The sequence below is a fragment of the Lithobates pipiens genome, unplaced genomic scaffold (genome assembly GCF_037356315.1).
Source record: "Lithobates pipiens isolate NorthernLeopardFrog02 unplaced genomic scaffold, aLitPip1_a1.2 Scaffold_27, whole genome shotgun sequence".
Taxonomy (NCBI): domain Eukaryota; kingdom Metazoa; phylum Chordata; class Amphibia; order Anura; family Ranidae; genus Lithobates; species Lithobates pipiens.
The window spans coordinates 139,828,257-139,852,553 of record NW_027507788.1 but is presented as its reverse complement, the minus strand read 5'-3'; the positions used below and the strand labels follow the sequence as shown (position 1 = coordinate 139,852,553).

General features: G+C 43.2%; 1 protein-coding gene across 2 annotated transcripts in view; it reads left to right on the top strand.

The window, feature by feature from the left end:
• Nucleotides 1-21,897, top strand: part of LOC143934177 (L-amino-acid oxidase-like) — a 43,089-nt gene extending 21,192 nt beyond the window's left edge. For both annotated transcript variants that reach the window (XM_077457567.1, XM_077457569.1), the window contains exons 3-7: nt 6,805-6,914; nt 7,170-7,371; nt 10,137-10,205; nt 11,268-11,401; nt 21,012-21,897. In XM_077457567.1, the coding sequence (XP_077313693.1) occupies nt 6,805-6,914; nt 7,170-7,371; nt 10,137-10,205; nt 11,268-11,401; nt 21,012-21,795 (1,299 nt within the window). In that variant the 3' untranslated portion in view covers nt 21,796-21,897. The remainder of the gene's footprint in view (nt 1-6,804; nt 6,915-7,169; nt 7,372-10,136; nt 10,206-11,267; nt 11,402-21,011) is intronic.
• Nucleotides 21,898-24,297: the final 2,400 nt, after the last annotated feature.

Sequence of the window (24,297 nt, the reverse complement as noted above, 5' to 3'; positions counted from 1 at the left end):
AGTAATGTCTTGCGACACATTAAATGCTATGGGCATCTCATATCATCCCTTGTTCCACCCAAGTTGTGTCCTGCAATAAACGTAAAAAAACTGAGCAAATTACTGTTCATTGACTTAACTGACAGATGGGGGTATGACGGCAGGGTGATTGGTGGATTGCTAGTAACCAAGTGGTGAACATACTGCTATATATATATATATATATATATATATATAATTAGAAGGCCAGTATGGTGGCCTGAATTTATGGGAAGAGCCTGTGGGGTATTCAACTAGCCAGTTCGCCTGTGGTTTTTGTCGGTTTCCTGTGCGCAATATCTGTTACGTCAGAGATCTAGGGCCGACTATTCGAGACTATACATCGTGAGTTCTGTTCATAAGTTCCCGTATTCGATAGTCCCGTCTCCGTGAGATTGTGTTACGAGTCTGTCTTCGTGTCCGTGAGTTGAGCGTTCGTGTATTGTCGTTGTTCGAGTTTTTCAATACTCAAATCGCCGTTGTCGTACAAAACGCATCTGGTCCGGCTGTCGCAGGTAGGGCTTTGGCTCCCATTTCTCATTTCATGCATTTATTATGTCACTAAACTGCGATTTCCTGAACTCACGAGCTGCTCACGAGCATTTCACCAAACGTGCTTCGATCATGTCGCACGCATTTGTTACCAACACATCGGTTGCTCCTTTTCACGAATCATTCGTAGTCACTCATTTGTGACACATCGGTCAATGCCACATCAGGCATTTCGTTCGCAAACATGTCATTTCATTTCTAAACATTTCGGTTTGTTCGAGTCATTTCTTAAAAGTCACAGGTCGTTGGTTATCATGCCAGCACATTCTAAACAGTCCTGATCATTTCAAGTCAATTCCGAAAGCTCGCAAATCATTTCTAATTATTTCTGTCACGTACCGCGCTCTGATTCGAATCCAGTCGCATCTCCCATGCACCGATTCGTTCCGGTGTGCCCCAGTTTCGGCCTCATTTTAATACATGCTCCAGAGAGTCACTCGCAGGTTCTGGTTCAGTTTCTGATTCTTGTCTTTGTCATAGAATATCATTTCTTGTGACGTATTACGCTCCGATACGAATCCAGTCGCATTTCAGGAATGCACCGATTCGCTCCGGTGTGCCCAGTTGTTTGGCCTCATTTCTGTACATGCTCCAGAGACGGATTCTTTGTCAAAATCGTTGGTTCAGTCGCTGATTCTTGTCTCTGTCATGGCATATCATTTCTGGTCACTTATTACACTCCGATTCGAATCCTGTCGCATTTATAGATGCACCGATTCGTTCCGGTGTGTCCAGTTGTTTGGCCTCATTTTGGTACATGCTCCAGAGACAGGATTCATTTGTCAATCATGGGCTTACTCTCTGATTCTTGTCTTTGTCATGGGTATCCTTTTGTTGTCACCTATCACGCTCCGATATGAATATAGTCACACCTATGCACTAAATTCGTCCCGGCGTGCCCCAGGACAAGCCTCATTTCAATACATGCTCCAGAGTCCGTTTCGTGCTCAGTCGCAAGTTACGGCATGGTGATCCAGGCCTCTGTCATGGCAGAATCATTCATTTCATTGTCACGTACTGCACCCTGGTTCAAATCCAGTTGTTTTGCAATGTTCCGATTCATTCTGGGGGGCCTTGCTCATTGGCCTCATTTCACTTATTGCCTCATTTCAGTACATCCTCCAGAGTCCGGTTCGTTGTCAGTTGCGTCTGCAACACGACCGAGTCGCGCCTCTGTTATGGCAGATGTTTCATTTAAGGCAACATTTCATTGTGTTTGTTTGTCTCATTTCATTTCATTTAATTTCAAACTCACCACCCCACATTAAAGTCACCATTTTAGCCAGTTGTCTGTGACAGGTATGGAACTCTCAATAAGTTTTGCCTTCATAGTTGCAGGTCAGTCGAGTCCAGTAGCATCCGCCATGCACGGATTCGTCCAGGCATGCCCCAGTTGTTTTGACCTCATTTCGTTCTGTGCTCCACAGTCTAAACTCATCGTTAATCACAACATACCAATTCTTGCCTATATCACGGCAAACATTTCATTTATTTCATTTCACATACTCATCGCTTTATTGACTCGAATCCACTCAAACCAGCAATGCATTGATCCGCACCCATCATTTCAGCCTTACGGGTATAACTCAACAATTCATATTGGATCATTTCATACACTCCACGATCGCTTTGTATCAGATTTATCGCATACAACCAATTCATAGGATTCATTTCATATCCAATCACAAACGTCCTGCAATCACCGCAAGCACACACCCAAGCATAACTCCCTGCAATTGTGGCAGACTCACATCCAAGCATAACTTCTTGCAACCGTTGCAAGCACGCATCCAAGCATACACTTCTTGCAATGGTTGCAAGCACACATCCTAGCATAAACTTTTGCAGTTGTCGCAAGCAAGCCCCAGGCACAAACTTATTGCAATCATTGTTGGCACGCAGTTCTGGCTGGCTCAGTGCATTGCTCTGGGTAAGGCCTGGATACTTTCCTAACGTACGTAATATAACGGGGTACTATATTATAGGTAGGTTGATCCAGGGAGAAATCTGATTGCCTCTTGGGGGATCAAGAAGGAATTTTTTCCCCTGCTGTAGCTAATTGGAGCATGTTCTGCGTTTTTTTTTTTGCCTTCCTCTGGATCAGCTGTGGGCGTAGCGTTGGGTGTGTTGGGTTATGCAATATTTTGTTTGTTTAATTGTTAATTTATTGTGGCGGGACTGGGTAGACTTTTGTCTTTTTCGAGCTAGCTAACTATGCATCCTAGCATAACTTCTTGCAATCGTAGCAAGCACGCGTCCTGGCATAACTTCTTCAGTCTTCGCAAGCACATGCAGTCATACTTCTCACAGCCACTACGACCACATCTCCAGTGACATTAAATCCCTTGCAATCGTTGCAAGCACACATTTAAGCTCAACACTTGCTATCGTGGCTAGGCACGCAACTTAGCATAACTTGTAATCGTTGCAAGCACTTTTTGGTGGCACTCAGACAGCCACACATAATTTTCAGCGGTACTCCTTTGGCCACTTGGCCCCAGTGGCATTTTCATATGAGCCACTCGCCGTTCCTGTCTGTCATTTCTCCCTTAGGACAGTTGAGTTCAGCTTCCATTCTACACCAGATGTCAAGTTGCCACACGCAGCTGGCTTCTTCTCGTAACACTATCAGGCTATATCTAGCCAGCGTCCAGCATTTCTGTCTTTTACAGGACCCCAGTGAGCCATCTCGGTTTAAGGCCCATACAGTAAGATCCCCTCTACCTGGCATCCAGAAGCATCAGCCCGTAGTTAACGCCAAACGCTTGCCCATCACAAACTGCCATCTTTAGGGACATGTAAAATTTCCTCGCACGCCAGCCTCCCCCTTGACAAGCTGACTCTATCAGGTCAGTTTTTCAACACTTCACCCATACACAGGGGTGTACCAAGAAGCAGCTTCAGACTGTTTTGAGAATGCTCAGTTCTGCAATATGGTCATTCCCCAAGGTTGATCTTTATGTCATGCTTTCTGGTCTTCCCCTCCCAGACACAGGACCCCTGTCAGATCCTTAATCTGGACACCGCGGACCTAGCAATGTCAGAGGTTCCGTACTACGTAGATCGGTATATCAATGTTCATACCGTCTATCTCGCCCCTATCACCTCAGGTAGTGACAGATGTAGCGACCATCACAGGCTTCGCTGCAATTTTTGGCCACCATTGGTATACAAGACCATGGCCTCCAGAAATACTCCTAAATAAGGGTTTACCCAGATTTCCTCCCTCTTTAGCTAAACCCCATCATGGCAGCTCTGTCCCATAGTCACAGCCGCACAGCTCTGGGGTCATTGCTGGACAGGGCAAACTATGGCCTTCATCACCGACAACCAGGCCAAAGCAGAGATTATTGTAAAGACAGGTCTAAATCCCTAGCAGTCATGTCCTTCCTGTGTAGGCTGGTATAGTTGTCATTATAAATTCAGTTTAAAGTTGACTGTACATTGTTCCCGGGCAAGAGCAATCTCGTAGCAGATCTGCTGTCGCGTTTAACTACACCTTCTTTGCACAGGTGCCAGGAGCTGATTCAGTATCAGCCACTATCCTTGGTCGGTCTCAGCTAAACCCCTGATAAGCACAACAACTGCAACCAGCGACCAAGCTCATCAACGTCTCACTTTCTTGCAACACCCTGAAGCCTACCAGACGGCCTGGAGGGCCTTAAAAAATTCCTGACACACCACTCCTGTGAAACTTCAAACATCAAGCAGATACTGGCCTTTATCTCATACTGTCATACCCAGCTGGCCCTATCCCATAACACTATTTGGCTATACCTAGCCAGCATGCAACATTTCTTGTCCTTGCGGGACCCCGCAAACCTTCCTTATTCATGTCCCACGCTATTCGAGCCATGCTACGTGAAGTCCAGGAACTCCAACCGGTGGTCAGTGCCAAATGCTTACCCAAATGGGTGACATCCTTAAGGGTATACCGACCAACCTGACTACCTCTTCGTTTGGTCTCCCCCCTAGCATGGTCCAACAAGCAGCCAGGTGTTTGGCCTACTATGGGTCCCTGCGGCCTGGAAAGTTCACCTGCAGCAATCCAGCAGGCCAAGAGCTACGTAGACACCACTTAGTCCTCTACAAAGATCACTTCGTACTTCACCTAGCGGTTTCTAAAGAGCAGCAAGTAGGCTCCAGGGTAGACATCCACTTTACTGAACCGATAATAGCGGGTGTCCAGTTGCCACACTCAACCAACTGTCGACACTACTCCCCCAACAGTCGGACTCCAGTCCCCTTCTTCCTTTCTCGTCAAGCCCTTGAGTACCGGTCAGTTTATGAAACACATGAGGGTACTTCTACGCAACTTTCACCTAAACCCTAGCCAGTACTCCCGTCACTCCTTCTGCATTGGGGCAGCCTCAGCAGCATCCCTTCACGGGGTCCCAGACCATGTCATTGAAAGGCTAGGTAGGTGGGAGTCTGCCTGCTTCGCCCGGTACAGCCACAATCCACAAGTGGAAATGGCTCAGGCATTTATTAAACTCACTCAATGATCAAACTCAATTAATAAAGAACTATCCCCTACCGGAATGTTTTTCCCCCCCTTATTTTGGTATACCATACGTTAGACCAAGGCACACTTTCATGTCCATTTCATGTGGTACTTTTGATGTTAACTCGGAATGTTATCCATATTCGTATCGGCCATAAGGCTCCATACCATAAATTAGAAGGCCAGTATGGTGGCCTGAATTTAGGGGAGGATCCCGGGGGGTAATTAACAAGCCCATTCGCCTGTGGTCTTTGTCGTTGTTTCCTGTGCGCGATACCCACCCTCCCATCCCCTTTTTAGGGAATTTCTCAACATATTTATACTCACAGGTTAATCATTTCATCTCATTTCATTTCTTATCTAGGGTATGCCCCCTTTTTTTGGTATACCGTACGTTAGACCAAGGCACACTTTCAGGTCCATTTCATGTGGTAAGTTTCATGTTAACTCGGAATGTTATCCATATTTGTATCGGCCATAGGGCTCCAAACCATATATATATATATATATATATATATATATATATATATATATATATATATATATATACTAAACTGCCTGCACACCACTAACTTACCTGCCTAATTTAGCTCAAGTTCTCTCAATCTCTCCACGTTATCACACTACATATGTAAGCAGCCTAATATAGTGTGGGGCATGGACTTAGCCCCTAACCCATGATTGGTAAAAGGCACCCTGCAAGTGTCAAGTCACAATCATCTTAAAATTCAGATCAAAGTCGAATCCCGTTCACTGAAGTCTGACATGAGGTTGCAGGGCAAAGTCGGATCAGAAGTTGTCCAACTTCTGTGTCAGAGCAGTGTGAACCCGGCCACAGTAAGTACATAAAAGTATAGTGTAGTACCTGATACATTTTCAGTCATCATTTTTCCTTGTCAAATAAAGTGAGATTAAGGTGCACCAGTGCCCAGAGTATGTATTTACATATTCCATCAAGCAATAAACAAGATTTAAAGTGGAACTAAAGCCATTGCATTTTTTTGTTTCATTTCAGATTAGAGAAGGGTATAACCCTTGTCAGTTTTTATTGGCATGTCATTGGGAAGACTTCCCTTTCACTTCCTTTTTTATAGCCACAACAAGATGTGAGTGGAAATCTTTCCAAAGTGAGGGAAATGCCTGTTTTTTTTTGTTTTGTATTTTACCAGGCTCACCAGAGCGAGTGCTCCCATTGAAAGATTTCCCCTCTATTGTTGTGGTGTCAACCCACAAATTAGGAATTTCTTTTACTATCACTCTTGGTAATAACAGTCAACAGCACAAAAAGACAGGCTGAATCTTCCAACAGGGATATAGATGGCAATACAAAACAGAGAGGTGTTCTAATGCCTTGCCACTCTATCCAAACCTGTATTGTGAACACTGAAAATTAGTTTCTTCACAATGCCCATAGATACTTAGGTGAATGGGGACTTGTTTTAAAGTGTCTTTAATGCTTGTTTGGTATATAAATACTTGTTTGGGAAGTTAAAGTAGTTGTAAAGGCTCTGGGTTTTTTATCTTCATGCATTTTATGCATTACTACTTCTTGTGGAGTTGGCAGATGTAATTCTCTTCAAGGTGGACACCAGTAACAATAAAAACCCAACGGATATTTAACAGTTTCTCATTCTATCGAAAAATGTTAGGCCTGGCATTCCAGTTTAAGAGATGGTGGGTAAGATTGGTGTTAATGAACAAAATACAGGACTCTATCTTTTATATTTCAGGTGACAGTGCTGGAGGCCAGTAACCGCATAGGAGGTCGTGTACTGACCTATAGAGATCCAGAGGGCTGGTATGGAGAACTGGGACCCATGCGTATTCCTCCATCTCACAAGTATTTATAAAAATCTCTTTTATATTGATTAAAAAAAGATTTTATTTTACATTTAAAGTTCATCTTTGTATCTTTTGATATTTAAAAACTAAGGCTGCCAATTCCTAGAGGATTCAGATTTTTTTTTACATTAAAACTCACATTATATAATGTTACACTTTATCAATAAGTGTAGAGGGTCCAGCTCTTTCCCAGAAAGCGTTATTAACTTTATTATGTAAAATTGGTAAAACAAGCATTTGTTCATTTTTACAGGCTTATACGTGAATTCATTCGTCAGTTTCAATTGCAAATGAACTCTTTCATCATATCTAATGACAACAATGTATACTTGTTCAATAACATAAGACAACTGCAAAAGGATGTTGATAAGATGCCAAACCTGTTTGGGTTTGCATTAACCCCTGAGGAAGAAGGATTATCTGTTGATGAGCTATTTTCTAAAGTGGCATTCAAGGTAATCACACTGTCTCAGAAAATACTATGTCCCCAATACTGGTACACAGTCATGGATAACAGTGAGCTACTGGCCATATCTAGGCGTTTTGGGGGCTCTTGGGGTGAAGAGATGTGATGATAGGCGTATGGTGTAAATCTAAGATAGAACAGAACAGGAGAGCATGTGAAGGATTAGAGCAGTCAGAGCAGGGGCATTGCTAGTTCTACAAAAGATCTGGGGCCAGAGCCCATAGCAGCAAAGTAAAGAAAGTCATACACTTGGGCGGACATACACATGTATATAATATATGTGTGTGTATATTTTTTTGATGGTACAGGAGGCGATGCAATGGCTGTAGGTATGGTACAGGAGATGCAGAGGCTGCGGGCATGGTACAGGAGATGTCAGAGGCTGTGTGCATGGTACAGGAGATGTCAGAGGCTGCGGGCATTGTACAGGAGATGTCAGAGGCTGTGGGCATTGTACAGACCATCTCCCTCCATCAGTACAGACCACCCCACACAGCATTGTATCCCCCGGGCTCCTCCTGTGCAGATACAAACAGAGAGCTTTGGTCCGCTCCGCTGAGGGAGATAGCCGGCGAGACTCGAGAGCGTAGGGCAGTGGATTGTGTTAGCAGTGCCGCTACACACGGTTGTCACCCCTCTGGCGGGCATCACTCAGCTGTGGCACACACCCCCTGCCCACCCAGGCACACCACTGCCTCCGGTTCACGCTGTGTCACTCATTACGTGACATCCCGTGTTGCTAGACGCCAGCCAGCGCAGTGGCAGAACAAAGTAAAACGGCCGAAATGTTATTTATCTGCACGGCATCCACATCCACTTCTGATGGCACTGTTACATCCGATTAGAGACTCGGGGCTATGGGCCCCAGATTTGGGGCTATAGCCCCAATAGCCACCCCCTAGCGACGCCTCTGAGTCGGAGTGTATATATATCTGACTCTGACACTCATACAAGTCATGGAAATAGGCAGTGTGGGCTGTGATTTGGAGTTCAACACCCACGGTGTATCTATCAGTCTAGCAGAAGGGATTATTCAGAGTAATGCTTATCTGTCTAGCTCGGAAGTGCTGTACCTTAGAGAGTATTGGAACCAGGAAAGGATCGCTATCAGAGTTTTAACCACTTAAGGGCCGCCTCACGCCGATATACATTGGCAGAATGGCACGGCTGGGCACAATCATGTACCGGTACATGATTCTTTAAGTGCCCAGCCGTGGGTCGGGAGCGCGCCGCCGGTCCTGTGCTCCATGACCATGGCTGTGGGACCAGCGGACCCGATCTCCGCTGGTGTCCCGGCGATCGGGTCATAGAGCTGAAGAATGAGGAGAGGTCTGTGTAAACAAACCTCTCCCCGTGCTTCCTTGTGCTGCTGTCACCGATCGTCTCTTTCCTTTTATAGGGAAGGAAGGTTAAGTGAAGTCACATGCCAGGCCATGCCCCCCTATAATAAAAAAAACACATAACGTCATACATAACACTACACTGCCCCCTAGTGGTTAACTCCTTCAATGCCAGTGTCATTTACACAGGAATCAATGCATTTAAATAGCAATGATTGCTGTATAAATGACAATGGTCCCAAAAATTTGTCAAAAATGTCCAATGTGTCTGCCATAACGTTGCTGTCACAATAAAAATTGCTGATCGCCACCATTACTAGTAAAAAAATTTTTTTATAAAAATGCTATAAAACTATCCCCTATTTTGTAAACGCTATAACTTTTGCGCAAAACAATCAATAATCTTTAATTGCAATTTTTTTTTACCAAAAATATGTAGAAGAATACGTATCGGCCTAAACTGAGGAAAAAATATATTTATTTATATATTTTTTGGTGCTATTTATTATAGCAAAAAGTAAAAAATATAAATTTTTTTTCAAAATTGTCGCTCTGTTTTTGTTTATAGCACAAAAAATAAAAACCGCAGAGCTGATCAAATACCACCAAAAGAAAGCTCTATTTGTGGGAAAAAAAGGACGTCAATTTTGTTTGGGAGCCACGTTGCACGACTGCGCAATTGTCAGTTAAAGCGATGCAGTGCCGAATCGCAAAAAGGGGCCTGGACCTTTGGCCGCAAATTGGTCCGGGACTTAACTGGTTAATTAACAAAGCTACGGCTATAGTTTAACACCCATCAGAGAAAATGGGGTCGGGTGGGGCATCTCATATACCTCACTGAATAGCCCCACAGATTTATTCCAAAAATAAAGAAATATAAATCTAAAACAGTGATTGTTTGGTGTCTTGTGGATGCACGGGGGATCGCAAGCGGAGCAGTCTGGCAAAAGGTAATGAACAAAGTCAGCAGCCTCCATGGGGGTACCGCTACACATATATATTGATTTACTCTGTTATTGTGTGTACTTTTGAATTTTGAGTATGATTTCTTTTTGCACATTTATTATATTTCATTGCTGTTTAATCTTTATTGCATGTGGGGATTGTTTGGGGATTATGGTGATACTAAAGTGCTGGGTATTTCTTTATCAAACTAAAAGTATATTCCTAGCTAGACTAATGATGACACAGAGACAGGAAATAAAGTGTCATTACAAAGCAGACAGACAAGAGCAGATGGAGTCAATACTAGGAGCAACAGCATACAAATACAAATACAAATACAAACAGACAGGAACTGGAAAAAAAAGTCAATGCAGATGGGTAAACAGAATCAGGAGCCCAAAACATGATATAACCTGACCTTTACGGAAATCCTGTCTTCATTTTAATGTCTCACATTTTCTTTCTTTAGTTTGTAAGACACGTTGCTGGAGAAAACTGCTCTGCAATCTTGGACTCGCTTGATAAATTTTCTCTTCAGGTAAAATTATTAGGCCAAAACAATAACAATGAGAGCACAAATATCCATTGACTGTAAACAGGGATCTCTCTAGATGTGTATTTTACTTTCCACATTAGCAGGTGTTTCATCAGATTAGAAGACCCGTCAGAATGTGTAACGGAAGTGATGTTTTGTCGTCGCCATCTTGCTACACCCCACGCTCCTCCAACGCAACATGTAAAACACAAACCTCCGGTGGGTGTAATAAGATGTCCGCTTGCCCCCTTCTCATTGTATCCTTACTGTGGAAGAGTATGGGGTGTAGCAAGATGGTGCCAATGAAATGTCACTTCCGTTACAAATTCTGACGGGTCGCCTAATTTGATGAAACACAGGCATGCAAATAGCTGGGGTAAAAATTGGGCAGATATTTGCTACACTTACAAAGGAGATGCTTTTAGCTGTTGTGATGTCCAGTACTTCTGTTTTAAGTTCTAAATAAGGCAAGTTCCCATCTTTACAATATATGTGGAACACATACATGTGAATTTCACTGCTATAAGCAACCACATTGGTCCATTCAGTGTGTTTTGTTGTGATTAGCTGTGATTGGTCACATCTAATCACATGGTACAGATGGACTGTGATTGGCCCTGTATGTACCATGTGATCACTGTGACCAATCACAGCTAGTAACATAATTGTATACAATGGATGGCATGAAAGAAAGACATTCATTGTTTACGATTGTGATATGATCTGCTGCAATTGGTTACAGTGACCACAAGGTACTAGTAGTGGGCTGGTACACTGATTAGTCATCGGCTGTGCCCATCAGACAGATTGCGCTGCAGCACGGCCAAGCACGAGGCGTGATCTGGGAGGACGTCATATGACATCAACCTAGATCAACAAATGTCCCGTCTGGCCATCATTTTTCTATAGGCTGGGTGGAAGCTAGTTAAATCGTACTAATTAATGTAAAAATTGTGAAATAGCTGCAGCATGCCACATGTATCCCCAGTACATGAACTTTAAAGTTTAGTAAGTTCCCATCTTTGCAAAACCCTAATAATGTGCTTTTATTTTTTTCTGCAATAGTCTGTCTTGGTGGATGAAGGACGTTTAAGTGCTGGTGCTATTAAGATGCTTGGAAACTTCATGAATACCAATGGTCAGCCCTACGTCTCATTTTTCGAAGCAGTTATGGATACGTATATTTTTAAAACACCAAGGTACAGTAAAAAAAGGAAATGCAAACACGTGTCATATTCCCTGTATTATCCTTTATAAAAATATACAGTATATATACTAACAGCTTAAAGAGTGGCGAGCTGGGTTTGGTTTGAGCAGGGTTCAGCAAGCTTCAAAGGAGTTTCGATGCCAAACCCCACTGAAGTCAAAGGGAGCTGAATCTGTGAAATCAAAAATGCCCATTTTCTTAGGCTAATAGGCAAAGGGTTGTCAAAAATGGCACGGGGAATGGGTGTGGACACTGTTTTGGAGAACATCTACCAATGCAAAAAATAAAATAAAAAATTTAATTAATCTAGGAGTACTTATTTTTGAAAGCGCTGGCATTTGCAAAGTAGAAAAGTGTTTTAAATCGCTGGCAAATGACATTTCCCTCTTGGCTTTTTTTTTTCCAAAGGAAAATGGAACAGAGCCACCAAACATCCCCAAAATAAATAGCAAACCCCTAAGATCCACAATGAAATGTAATTTGCTGTCAATTTAAACAGTATCACAGTTTCACAGATTGAAAAAGAATTGTGTAGTCTCCCTCAAAATGCATACTGGACTCTTGAGTCTAGTATGGATTTTATGGAGAACTTCATCACAAAAAACAGGCACGTTGGCAAAGTACCCCGCTGGCAAAGCAACTTGTTGATGTCAATATGTTGATAAAGACAAAAGCCTTTTCCCCACAACCCTGCCCAGTGGCTTGTGGGGGTATGCAGGCGGGGAATTTGGAATCCCAGTTTAATAATAAGGGGGCAACTATATATCCCTCCCCATGTGAGTAAGGGGTACTATGTACATTTAAAATGTAAACTGTAAAAAAGAACATAAACAGTATTTGACAAGCCTTTTAATGAAAAAAAACAAAAAAACAAAATGTCCCACAATGTACATCCACTGTCAACTATGTTGTCCAGGGATGTAGATCCATATAAATTAAGATGCCTTCCAACTTGTCGAAAAAAATAATAAAAATGCGCCTGTCAGGACACGTCTAGACTGTTTGTTTGCCTCCTACCAAATGACAGGATGAACAGATGACAGCTGGTATATACCCTGTTTCCCCCAAAAATAAGACCTAGCGTGATTGTCAGTGATGGCTGCAATATAAGACCTACCCTCCAAATAAGCCCTACCCTGTTTCCCTGAAAATAAGCCTTACCCTGAAAATAAGATCTATAAGGACTTTAAGTAGGGCTTATTTGGGGGATAGGGCATATATTGAAGCCATCACCGACAATCACACTAGGTCTTATTTTCGGGGAAACGGGGTACATGGGTGTGGGGTCTCCCATGTGATGTCATTGACCATATATGAACATGACCATATTGGTCAATGATGTCTAGGGATCACAGAAAGACCAAGCTACTAGGGGAGAACACGGAATAAGATTTACTGTGCATGTACAAGAAAAATTGAAAAAGGAACAAAGCCCATTTGCATCTGGCAACGTGCTTATTTTTCCAGAGGATGAGATCATTTTAACATACTTAAAGTGTATAGTCGGGGGCGCATGCGCGGCACGGAGCGAGTAGGAGGCTAAACCTAGGAGCTCCGGGGACGACAGAGAATCTAAGCACTCCCCAGGACGATTCTGAACACTGATCTCAACACAAAGTGCCTCTCCCTCCTGTAGGACCATTTGTGCATGCCGACATCCAAGAAAGGCAAGCCGAAAACCGCCCAACGATCCCTTACTAACTATCTTTTGAGAGTTACTGAGCGGCCGGAGATGTCCCAAGATGGCGCCCAGGCCTACACAGACGCGGAGGCCTCGCGGTCGGCAGGCTCTCCTACAGGTACCGGGAACACTCCCTTGACAAAAGCAGACTTGGAAGACAGTCTGGCCAATATGTACGACAGATTGGCCAAGAAATTCCAGGCGGAATTACACAAATCTACTAGCACACTGTCGCAGGAGCTGGCATCCCTGGGAGGTAGGACGGACCTCCTAGAAGTCAAGCATGACGAACTGCACTTGGCCTACACAGATCTCCGGAGAGACCATGAGGCACTGGGGGACACGGTTGTCCAGCTCCTGAATCACTTAGAAGACCTGGACAACCGCAACCGAAGGAATAATGTGAGGGTGCGGGGGGTCCCCGAAACGGTGACCGACCTTTCAGCTGCGATTACTAAGCTGTTCCAGCAGCTTCTACCAGACCGCCCCGGGGATTCCTTTATTTGCGACCGCTTGCATAGGGCACTGAGACCCAAACCTCCCCCGGAGAGACCCCCCTGGGACATCGTTTTGTGCCTCAAGGATTTCCTTGTGAAAGAAGATATTCTCAGGGCTTCCCGCACCACACCTCGCATTCAATTAGATGGGGCCCCGATTCAAATTTTCCCAGATATAGCTCCTGTAACGCTGGAAAAAAGAAGAAAGATGCGAGAAGTCACCTCGGCCTTACAAACAGCGCAGATACGCTATCGCTGGGGCTTCCCATTTAAATTGATCATACTGCACAATGGGGCCACTCACATCGCTACTACAGTCGCGGAAGGTAAGGAGATCTTGGTGCGGCTGGGCCTGCAAGAACGACAGCAAACACCGAGACGCCCCCCAGCCCCTCGCCCGTCTCCCATTTGGGCCACCCCATCGCCTCAGAGGGATAGACGTTCCCATAGACTACAACCGCTGCCTGAAATTTGACCATACATCAATGTATATGGGGCCCCTTTCAATGTCAGAGCAATGACAGCAGGTTATTAGAGATTACCATTAGGACTAGAACCGGAGACATTCCCCCTTTTTATGACTGGTGGGAGCCCCCTCTTCTACTACGCTGAATGGATATGGCTATGTTAACTACCTTGATTCTCCCAGTCACCAGGGAGGATTTTTTTTTCCTGGTACTCTTTTTCTATTCTTTTTTGGACTCGCCTCACTCCCCCCCCTCCAAACTTGCCCACCGCTCTCCACCTTATCCCCTTTTCTGATTCTCATTTCTAGCTTCCCCATTGGACCGGGGCTCTTTTATTTTTGTTTTTCTTACTTTTATTTTTGACTGGCACTATCTGACAGAGGGTCATACCCTCTTGGACCTTTTTCACCAACCACCTCTGTGGTGGGGTGTGAGTGGAGCAAGTGGAAGTAAGGGCCGGAAGGCCTATTTGGTTACACCTTTTTTGTCGGGATGGTTTTTCCGTCTCGACCCCATAGAGTTATACGTTTTGTTACCTTATTGTTTTTTTGTTATTTTTGTTATCATGCTGACTTTACTGTTAGACGTCTTATCGGTTTGAATGTACTGCCTAGTATTAACCCTTATTATTATGGATTCTTTGGCCGGGATCGGGGGCTGGGTGGGCCACTCCCGGCTGGGGGTGCTGGTAGCTCCTCTGGCATTGGACTCTGGTGTGCGATTCTGAACTCCTTTCAGATAACTTTCAGTTGTGCTTTTATACTAACTGGACATTATGGGTCTGCAGGTTATCTCCCATAATGTGAGAGGTCTAAATTCCCCCCAGAAGCGGAGGAAGGCCTTTCGCTGTTATAAACGAATGGGGGTTGACATTATTCTATTACAAGAGACCCATTTCTCTTCGGTGGCCTGCCCAAAATTTTTTGATAAATCTTATAGACTACACTACTGCACCACGTTTGAGTCCAGGGCCAGGGGAGTTGCGGTGTTTATCCGTAACTCTGTCCAGTTTGAACCTTCCCATATCTACAAGGATCCTGGTAGCAGATTTATTATTGTGCAGGGAATGTTACAGGGCAAAGCTGTAACTATTGCTAATTTGTACGTGCCAAATACAACGCAAGGGGCTTTCTATAGTGCATTTTTACGCACGCTGGATAGATACATCTCCCCCCATTTGATCGTGGGTTAGGATTTTAATCTAGTGGCAAGCCCATCCCTGTCAGGAGCAAACCGTCACACAGTGCTAAAGCGTTCCCCAAATTTCTTACCAAATCTTTTGATAAGTTACAACTCATTGACACCTGGAGGGCATTGAACATTGGTGCAAAGGAATATACACATTACTCCCATCCACACGATAGCTACGCAAGACTTGATTACGTTTTTGCCTCACCTATTTTACTAGCCAACTCAGCTCTGGCGACCATCCACCCGTGCCCCTGGTCGGATCACCAAATGGTGGCCTTTCACACTTCCCATGTCGGCCTTTCCCCCGCAGTCGCCTCATGGAGGTTGAACGACTCTTTATTAACAGACCCTGAAACATACACCCGCATAGCAAGTCACCTAGATGATTATTTTAATATTAATGATATAGATAACATCTCCCCCCAAGTTCTCTGGACCGCCCATAAGGCAGTACTCCGTGGCCATCTGATTGAGATCGCAGTCACTAAAAAAAAACAGAAACTCCAAAAGATTCAAACACTCACCCAGGACTTATGCACACTATATCAGGCCCATGCTAGTACACACTCAGAAGATATGCTACTATCACTCAACCAAAAAAGGGCTGAATTGGACACTATACTCTCAGAACATACGGAAAAATCATTGCGTTGGTCCAAAGCCAAGTTCCTCTTGCATAGCAATACAGCCTCGGGCATGTTCTCCCGCAAACTTCACCAATCATTACAACCTGCACACGTCTATAAATTGAGAAACAATTCCGGCCACCTGGTTACCCATCCTGGCGAGGTACTGAACATTTTTAAATCCTTTTATCAAACTTTATTATCCCCCCCCTCGCAGCCTACACCTCGTACTGCTGACCAGTGGTTGTCTTCTTTACCCCTCCCTTCCCTGTCGGAATCTCAGCTGGCCACCTTAAACGCCCCCTGTACCGACCTAGAGGTTATGGCCACCATTAAGTCACTTAAATCTTTGACCGCACCTGGCCCTGATGGCTATACCTCTATGTATTATAAAAAGTTCTCCCAGATACTGGTCCCCAGACTGACAAAACTTATTAACCAGACGTTACAAGGACATAAACTACCAGACGAAATGTTATGTGCTAATATGACATTGATTCCCAAGCCGAACAAGGATCACACCCTACCCCAAAACTATAGACCTATTTCGGTTTTGAATAATGACATTAACATTTTAGGGAAAATATTAGCGAACAGATTGGCCCCCATCATTGGTACCCTTATAGGCCCAGAACAAACGGGTTTTATCCCTGATAGGCAAATTACAGATAATATTAGATTGGCCACGAATATAATCCAAGATGCAAAACTTTTCTCTCGCAAAGACTTGATTTTGGGGTTAGATATTTACAAAGCATTTGATAGTATTCTCTGGCCATATTTAGATTTGATTCTGACTAAGTTTGGTTTCGCAGGTGAATTTGTGAATGGGTTTAAGGCACTGTATCATAGCCCCCAGACTAGGATAAGGCTACCTGGCTGCTCTTCGGATTATTTTCTGGTGGGCAGGGGTACCCGTCAAGGGTGTCCCCTGTCCCCTCTGATATTCGCCCTGGCCCTGGAGCCCTTGGCAAGGGCGGTCGTGGCTAGTCCGGATGTCGGAGGGTATGTAAAAGAGGAGGGGGAGTATAAGATAAGCCTCTATGCGGATGATGTCCTCATGTTCTTGCCCAATCCGGTGATGTCGATACCTAACCTTCTAGGGATCCTTCGCTCCTTCCTGTTCTGCCCTACCAGTTAATTTCACCCCTCTTGAGATAGATAACCTACAAAACTCATTCGGAATCTCCATGTCTAATCGAACATTACAATACCTCGGAATTCAATTGGCCCCTTCCCTGGAAGACATATATAGGGCTAATTACCCCCCCGCCTTTACTGCGGTCAGAAGATGGCTGAGATTATGGTCAACGTTTCGGATACCTTTAATGGGTAGAGTGGTAGCCATCAAGATGTCTATTTTGCCAAAATTATTGTATTTTTTCAGAGCTCTCCCTCTATATGTCCCCCACCAATCCCTCACTGCACTTCAGAGGGACATTAACGCTTTTATTTGGCAAAACAAGAGGCCAAGCTTTGGGAAGCCCATGCTGCATCGCCCTATGCCACAGGGGGGCCTAGGATTGCCCGATATATGTTTATATTATCTGGCGGCTAGATTGGCTCAGACGGCACAATGGCATGCCCCCACAGGTGGGGTGCCCTGGCTCAAATTTGAAACTCAATCCATACGCCCGTACTTTCTCCCGGGCCTCTTGTGGCAGGAGGGACTGAAGCCGGGAGATCTGGCTCCTCTTAATACCATTGTCAGCCGTTCTTATTATCTATGGTCTCTTTATCGTCTCAAATTTAAATTAGGCCCTGATAGGCCCCGGATGGCATCGTTTCTAGGTGATAGGAGATTCCCTCTGGCTTTTGAATCTCCTGGCGCCTTCAGATGGTGGGTCCAGAACTCATTGGTTACCTTGCGGGATCTGCATGACAACACTGTCAACTTTATCTCTTTCTCACAGCTTCGTGCACAATATGAGATACCAAATGGGGAGTTTTATAAATTTCTTCAAATTCGCCATTTTTTTCACACACACTATAGGACCCCCCATGTTCCAGTCTGTGCACAGTTTGAATCTATATGTTATCGCCACTCCAGGGATAGAGGTATTAAATCTACTTTGTACAAATACCTTATTGAAACCCAACAATCAGGGAAGTCCAGGGCTATGATCTTGTGGGAAACGGATCTGGCCACGGAGTTCTCGAATGAGGAATGGCGAGCTATGTTTCAGAATATGCATAGATGTTCCAAATCAATGGCTATAAAAGACACTGTGGTGAAACTGCATACACGTTGGTACCTAACCCCCACTAGAGTTCATAAGTTTTATCCATCGGTCCCTGACCTCTGTTTCAGAGGTTGCCCGACGGCGGGCACATTGATGCATACCTTTTGGAGCTGCCCCCTACTACGGCCCATCTGGGACCAGGTCGCTACTACAGTGACCACCATTCTGGGATATAGGATTGATCTCACGGCCACACACTGCCTATTATTTGCACCGATCCCAGGGATTCCGCTAACTGACCAGAGGTTACTCCATACCCTATTCTGTGCCATTCACTGGACGGTAGCCCTACACCGGCGTACACACTTGCTTCCCTGGGCACAAGTTCTCCATAGGATGGATTCTATCCACCTTATGGAGCGCATCCATCATACTATCATGAATACTATGCACAGGCATACTGCTAAATGGGCCAAGTGGCCTACCAACAATGAGCCTGCTGGAGTGGGGCCTCTACCCAGTCCCCCTCCAGAGGTTGTTTAAGATCTAGATGGAGTTGGCCTCCGACTGGGTTGAGCTTGGTCTTCTCTCTTCACCGCTTCGGCCTCTGAATATACACTGCTAGTTGGAGAGGACCACCTGCACACACTGAGCTGTATTCAGACGAGTTATCGAAGTGCAGAAAAGCGATCCGAACAGGTTCCTACATGTATAGTCAGCGTTTTAGATTAACATTTGTTTCAAGTTAAGTTAATCTTATGCGGATAACCCGGCTTTTTGTGACTGGTATCCCGTAATACGACTAGCCAGAGCTAGTCAGGTAGGATCTATAACGGGTTTTCCTTTTGTTCTATTTTTGGTTTTTTTCCTCACAATGCTGGATAATTTTCTTTTGTTTCTTCTATTTTGAATATTAATGGAATGTACCAGAATGTTAACCTATACTACAGCATTGTATCTGCTTTTGTTATTCTGTTTGCTACTTTACGACCAATAAAAAAACGTTTGTATTAAAAAAAAAAAAAAAAAGTGTATAGTCATAACTTTTCAAAATAGTTTGGATATGGTAGTAAAAGGTTAAAGCCCAAGTCAGTTTATTATTTTCTGTCTGTGTTCCATTAGGGAGATTTGCCCTAATTTCCTAACATGGAGAGGAGATCTACACAGAGAGAGAAGAAATCCCCTCTTAGACAGTTGTTACTGTAAATTGAGGATTTTTCATTACTTTCTTTCAATAATGACAGGGGTTCTAACCCTTCATTACTTTATCCAAAAATTTTGGACAAAGTTAAATTTTTCCACAATTCTTTTTGTGTTGGGGTCCCCCATTAACATATATATCAGACCTTAATCTAGGATAAGGTTCTGGCATGAATATTAATGAGGATCCCACCAAAAGCACAAATGTTATGGGGGAGCCCCACATAAAAAAAAACCCAAAAAACATAAGGTCCCTCAAAAAAAATCCACGCCAGACCAGGTACTTATCCGAACATGCAGCCTTGCTGGCCAGGAAAGGGGGAAAGAGCATACGGGCGCTTCCTTTCCCCACTGAACTATACCAGGCCACATGCCCTCAAAATACAGGGGTACTTAGCCAGGGGGATTTATCGGAATTTGAAAGCCCCCTTTAATAATAAGGTGGCCCCCAGATACCCCTCTCCCTCATATAAATGAGGGAGGGGGTCATTACCAAAAAAAGTGTTAATAAAAACAAAGACACTATTTTTGAAAAGTTCTTTAACCACTCAAGGACCGGAAAAACAAAGACACCATTTTTGAAAAGTTCTTTAACCACTCAAGGACTGGAAAAATTTACCCCCTTAATGAGCATGCCATTTTTTGCGATTCAGCATTGCGTTACTTTAACTGACAATTGCGCGGTCGTGCAATGCTGTGCCCAAACAAAATTGACATCCTTTTTTCCCACAAATAGAGTTTTCTTTTGTTGTTATTTGACTTTTATTTGTTGCGCTATAAACAAAAAAATTTTGAAAAAAAAACTATACTTTTTACTTTTAGCTATAATAAATATCCCCAAAAAATTAATTTCTTCATCAGTTTAGGCCAATATGTATTCTTCTACATATTTTAGGTAAAAAAAAAACGTATATTGATTGGTTTGCGAAAAAGTTATAGCATCTACAAAATAGGGCATAGATTTATGGATTTTTTTTTCTTTTTTTACTAGTAATGGCGGTGATCAGTGATTTTTAGTGGGACTGTGACAGATCGGAACCAGTGACATTTATACAGTAATCAGTGCTATAACAATGCACTGATTACTGTATAAATGACACTGGCAAAGAAGGGGTTAACACTAGGGGGTGATCAAGGGGTTAAATGTTTTCCCTGGGAGGTGTTTCTAACTGTGGGGGGAGGGAACTGACTGGGAGTACAGAGAGATCACTGTTCCTAACCACTAGGATCTGTTTGTTTACATTGACAGATCCACATTCTGGCTCTCTGTGGAGCGATCGCGGGTGGTCTGTGGATATCGTGGCCACGTGCATCAGCTCCCCCACCATGCATTGGGCGCGCACGCCTGCTATAGCTTTTAAGGAGACTGATGTACAGCTATGGCGATTCACGCGAGAACAAGCCAACCTTCCAGAGTATAATGATGGTGGCTGGTCGGCAAGTGGTTCATAAAAAAAACAAGAATCAGTGGACACTAGTCCTTCCAGCTCCATTATTACTAGAGACTGGAACTTATCTTTGTCAGCTTAGTCATCATGCTCAGTGTGCTCAGGGTGTGTGTTTTCAGTACAGAAACCTCAGCTGCCCATTGATGCAAATGTGCAGCTTGTAGGCGTTAAAGACCCCTCTCTTTGGCACCACCATATGCGTTATGTGGATGGTAAAAGGTTAGATGGCTAAATTAATATATTTACTGACTTATAGAAATGAATATAAGATAAGAATGACCTAATTTAAAAAATATTCTGTTTCACCAGGTTAGATGAGATCACTGGAGGCTTCGATCAATTGCCCTTGGCCTTGGCCAAATATTTGGGAAATGTGATCAGATTGAAATCCACTGTAGTTAAAGTCATGAGGAATGAAAAATCTGTGATCGTCTACTACAGTAAAGATAGGACCACTCCTCCCACCAGCATAATCGCAGACTATGTCATCATAACATCCACTGCAAAGGCAACCAAACGTATTAAGTTCAGCCCTCCTCTGTCCACTGAGAAGGATTTTGCATTAGGTAACATCTACTATGCAAGTGCCACAAAAATCTTACTGGGTTGCACTGAAAGTTTCTGGGAAAAGGATGGTATAGTTGGTGGGAGTAGTATCACCGATCGCCCATCACGTTCTATCTATTACCCAAGTCACAACTTCACCGGAGGAAGAGGAGTCCTCCTTGCATCATACACTTGGGCAGAAGAGTCATTGTTCTTTGTATCCCTCAGTGATGAAGAGTGCATTGACATTGTTTTTGAAGACTTGGCTGCCATCCACTTGAGATCGGTGAAAGAGCTCCGGCGCCTTTGTCCTAAGGCTGTGGTGAAGAGGTGGAGCCTGGATCCATATTCCATGGGTGCATTCGCCTATTTCATCCCGTATCAGAATACTAACTTGTTTGAGTACCTGGCTCAACCTGAAGGCAGAATATATTTTGCTGGGGAACACACTTCAGCTCCCCATGGCTGGATTGACACAGCTATTAAAAGTGGCCTGAAGGCTGCAAGAGCTGTTCACAGAGATGCCAAAACATTTCTCCACAGATAACTTAATTGCATACGTGTATGAATATTAATATTTCTTGGTTCTGGAAATATACATTCTATGTCAAGCAGTGTACTTTAAAAATAATAAACATTTTATCTTCAACTAGTCATGACTAGACTTGCGTCGAATCATAACCTTTAGAAGTCTATTTATAAAATAATTTGCTGAATAAATATGAAAAGCATTTGCCCAGCCGTCTCAAATTCTCACCTATTTTTCGTATTGGTTTATAATCATCAGCTCCATCTAGTGGTCATAATGCAGCATTTTTCTGACATACCTCAATCAGAAAAAAAATTAAGGTCACCTATTAGGAAAAATATGATGAGAATTTGTGACGGCTAGGCGAATGCTTGTAAATTTGTTCAGCATTTTTTTTAATTATAAATAGACCCCTTGATCTTAAATTGTTAAACCTCTGCAGGTGTTCATTTATATATGTCCCCTTATTAAATGTCACTTTTTTATTTGTGTCTAGCAACTTGATTCAGAAGGACAGAGGTTACCCAAATTCTGACATGACTGCTTTTCTCAAGTGGCACCTCGCACACTAATACTCTGACCTCTAAGATAAGCCGAAGAGTTGAGTACATGCAAAAGTAAATAAGGATAAGGCCCCTTTCACACTTGTGTGACTTAAAAGTCACACAATTTTGCCACAATTTCTCCTGCAATTTTGACACAATTTGGCTGCGATTTTGACACGACTTGAAGCAGGTCTATGCATCAAAATCGGACCAATGTAGTGCAGGAACTATTTTGAAGTCACTGCGATTTGAAGGCGCAGAAATCATGGGGCACGTGACTTTGAAGTCCCAAGTCACAGGACAGGTCACACAAGGGTGAAAGTGGCCTAAATAAGGGCCAAAAAAACCTTTTTATATCTAAGCCTGTACAGTTATACTAATTTAAGGCAAAAAAAAATCTACTTTTTAGCATACATTTTACCAGGACTAGTTTTCCCTTTTAATGGGATGAAGGGAACTGTAAGCTAAGTTTATAAACTAAATGTTTAAATCATTTTTGTAGAGTATATTATTTTTTCAAACTATAGACTATGGTATACTGTGTATGTATATATTAATACCTGCTGTCATACCTCCCAACTTTTTGAGATGGGAATGAGGGACACCTATCAGCAAAAGCATGCAGGCATAGGACACACGCCCAGTTAACCACTTAAGCCTCGGACCAATTTGCAGCCAATGGACCACGCCCCTTTTTGCAATTTGGCACTGCATCGATTTAATTGACAATTGCGCGGTCATGCGACGTGGCTCCCAAACAAAATTGGTGTCCTCTTTTTCCTACACATAGAGCTTTCTTTTGGTGGTATTTGATCACCTCTGTGGTTTTTATTCTTTGCGCTATAAACAAAAATAGAGCGACAATTTTGAAAAAAATACAATATTTTTTACGTTTTGCTATAATAAATAAATATCGGCGTGAGGCGGTCCTTAAGTGGTTAAAGGAGAATTGTACAAAAAAAAAAAAACAAGATTGGTTAGACCCACAAGTGCTTTTTTACCACTACTATTCCTTTGTATTGGCTTTTGGAATGTACAAATGCAGCAATTTAGAAATCAGATGAAAGGTTTAGTGCTGAAAAACACTTTTTTGATAGATAAAAAGTACATTTTAAAAACATATATATAGATCAGGCCAAAATGAGGGACAAATGAGGAGGAATGAGCGACAGAGGGACATTGCTCCAAATCTGGGACCGGGACAGTACAATGGATGCAAGACTTGTGAAGCTGCTATCAAATAAGAGGTCCTATGTTAAAATGTAACGTCACCTGTTAAAATGTTTGAAAAGTTAAAATGTTGTTCGAAGTTTGATTGAAATAGCTTTTGATTTCAGTAAATATGCTGCAAACACAACATAAATAGCCGCTCCAATACATAGAAATCCTTGAAGTTTACACATTAAAAACATATCTACCATCTCTGGCAATCCGCTGCTCCAAACAGAGAAAGAGGCATGAGAAGATATCAGCACACTCACTCCTTTGGATAAAGTATATGGAGGGAAACTGAGTATGGAATTTGCATGAACGCAGCAGGCGGACAGTGTCTGGTTGCAAATGCATCTCCTGGAAACATATCACATGTGTTTTCAATCTAGAGAAGTATTGAAAAATCCCTCCACATTTAATTTTGTCACGCATACCCCTCACATTCCTAGAAAGGAATAATAATCCTTCACCTGGGTTATCCGACATAGGGGTTATTTACTAAAGGAAAATCCACTTTGCACTGCAAGTACACTTTGAAGTAAAGTCGCTGTACATCCAAGGAGGGCATGCAAGGAAAATGAAAAACATTTTAGCTTGCACATGATTGGATGATAAAATCAGCAGAGCTTTCCCTCATTTCAGAACTGCCCCTCATGCCGCGTACACACGGCCTGAATTTCCGATGGAAACAGTCCGATGGGAGCTTTTCATCGGATTTTCCAACCATGTGTATGCCCATCGGTCTTTTTCTGTCGGCATTTCC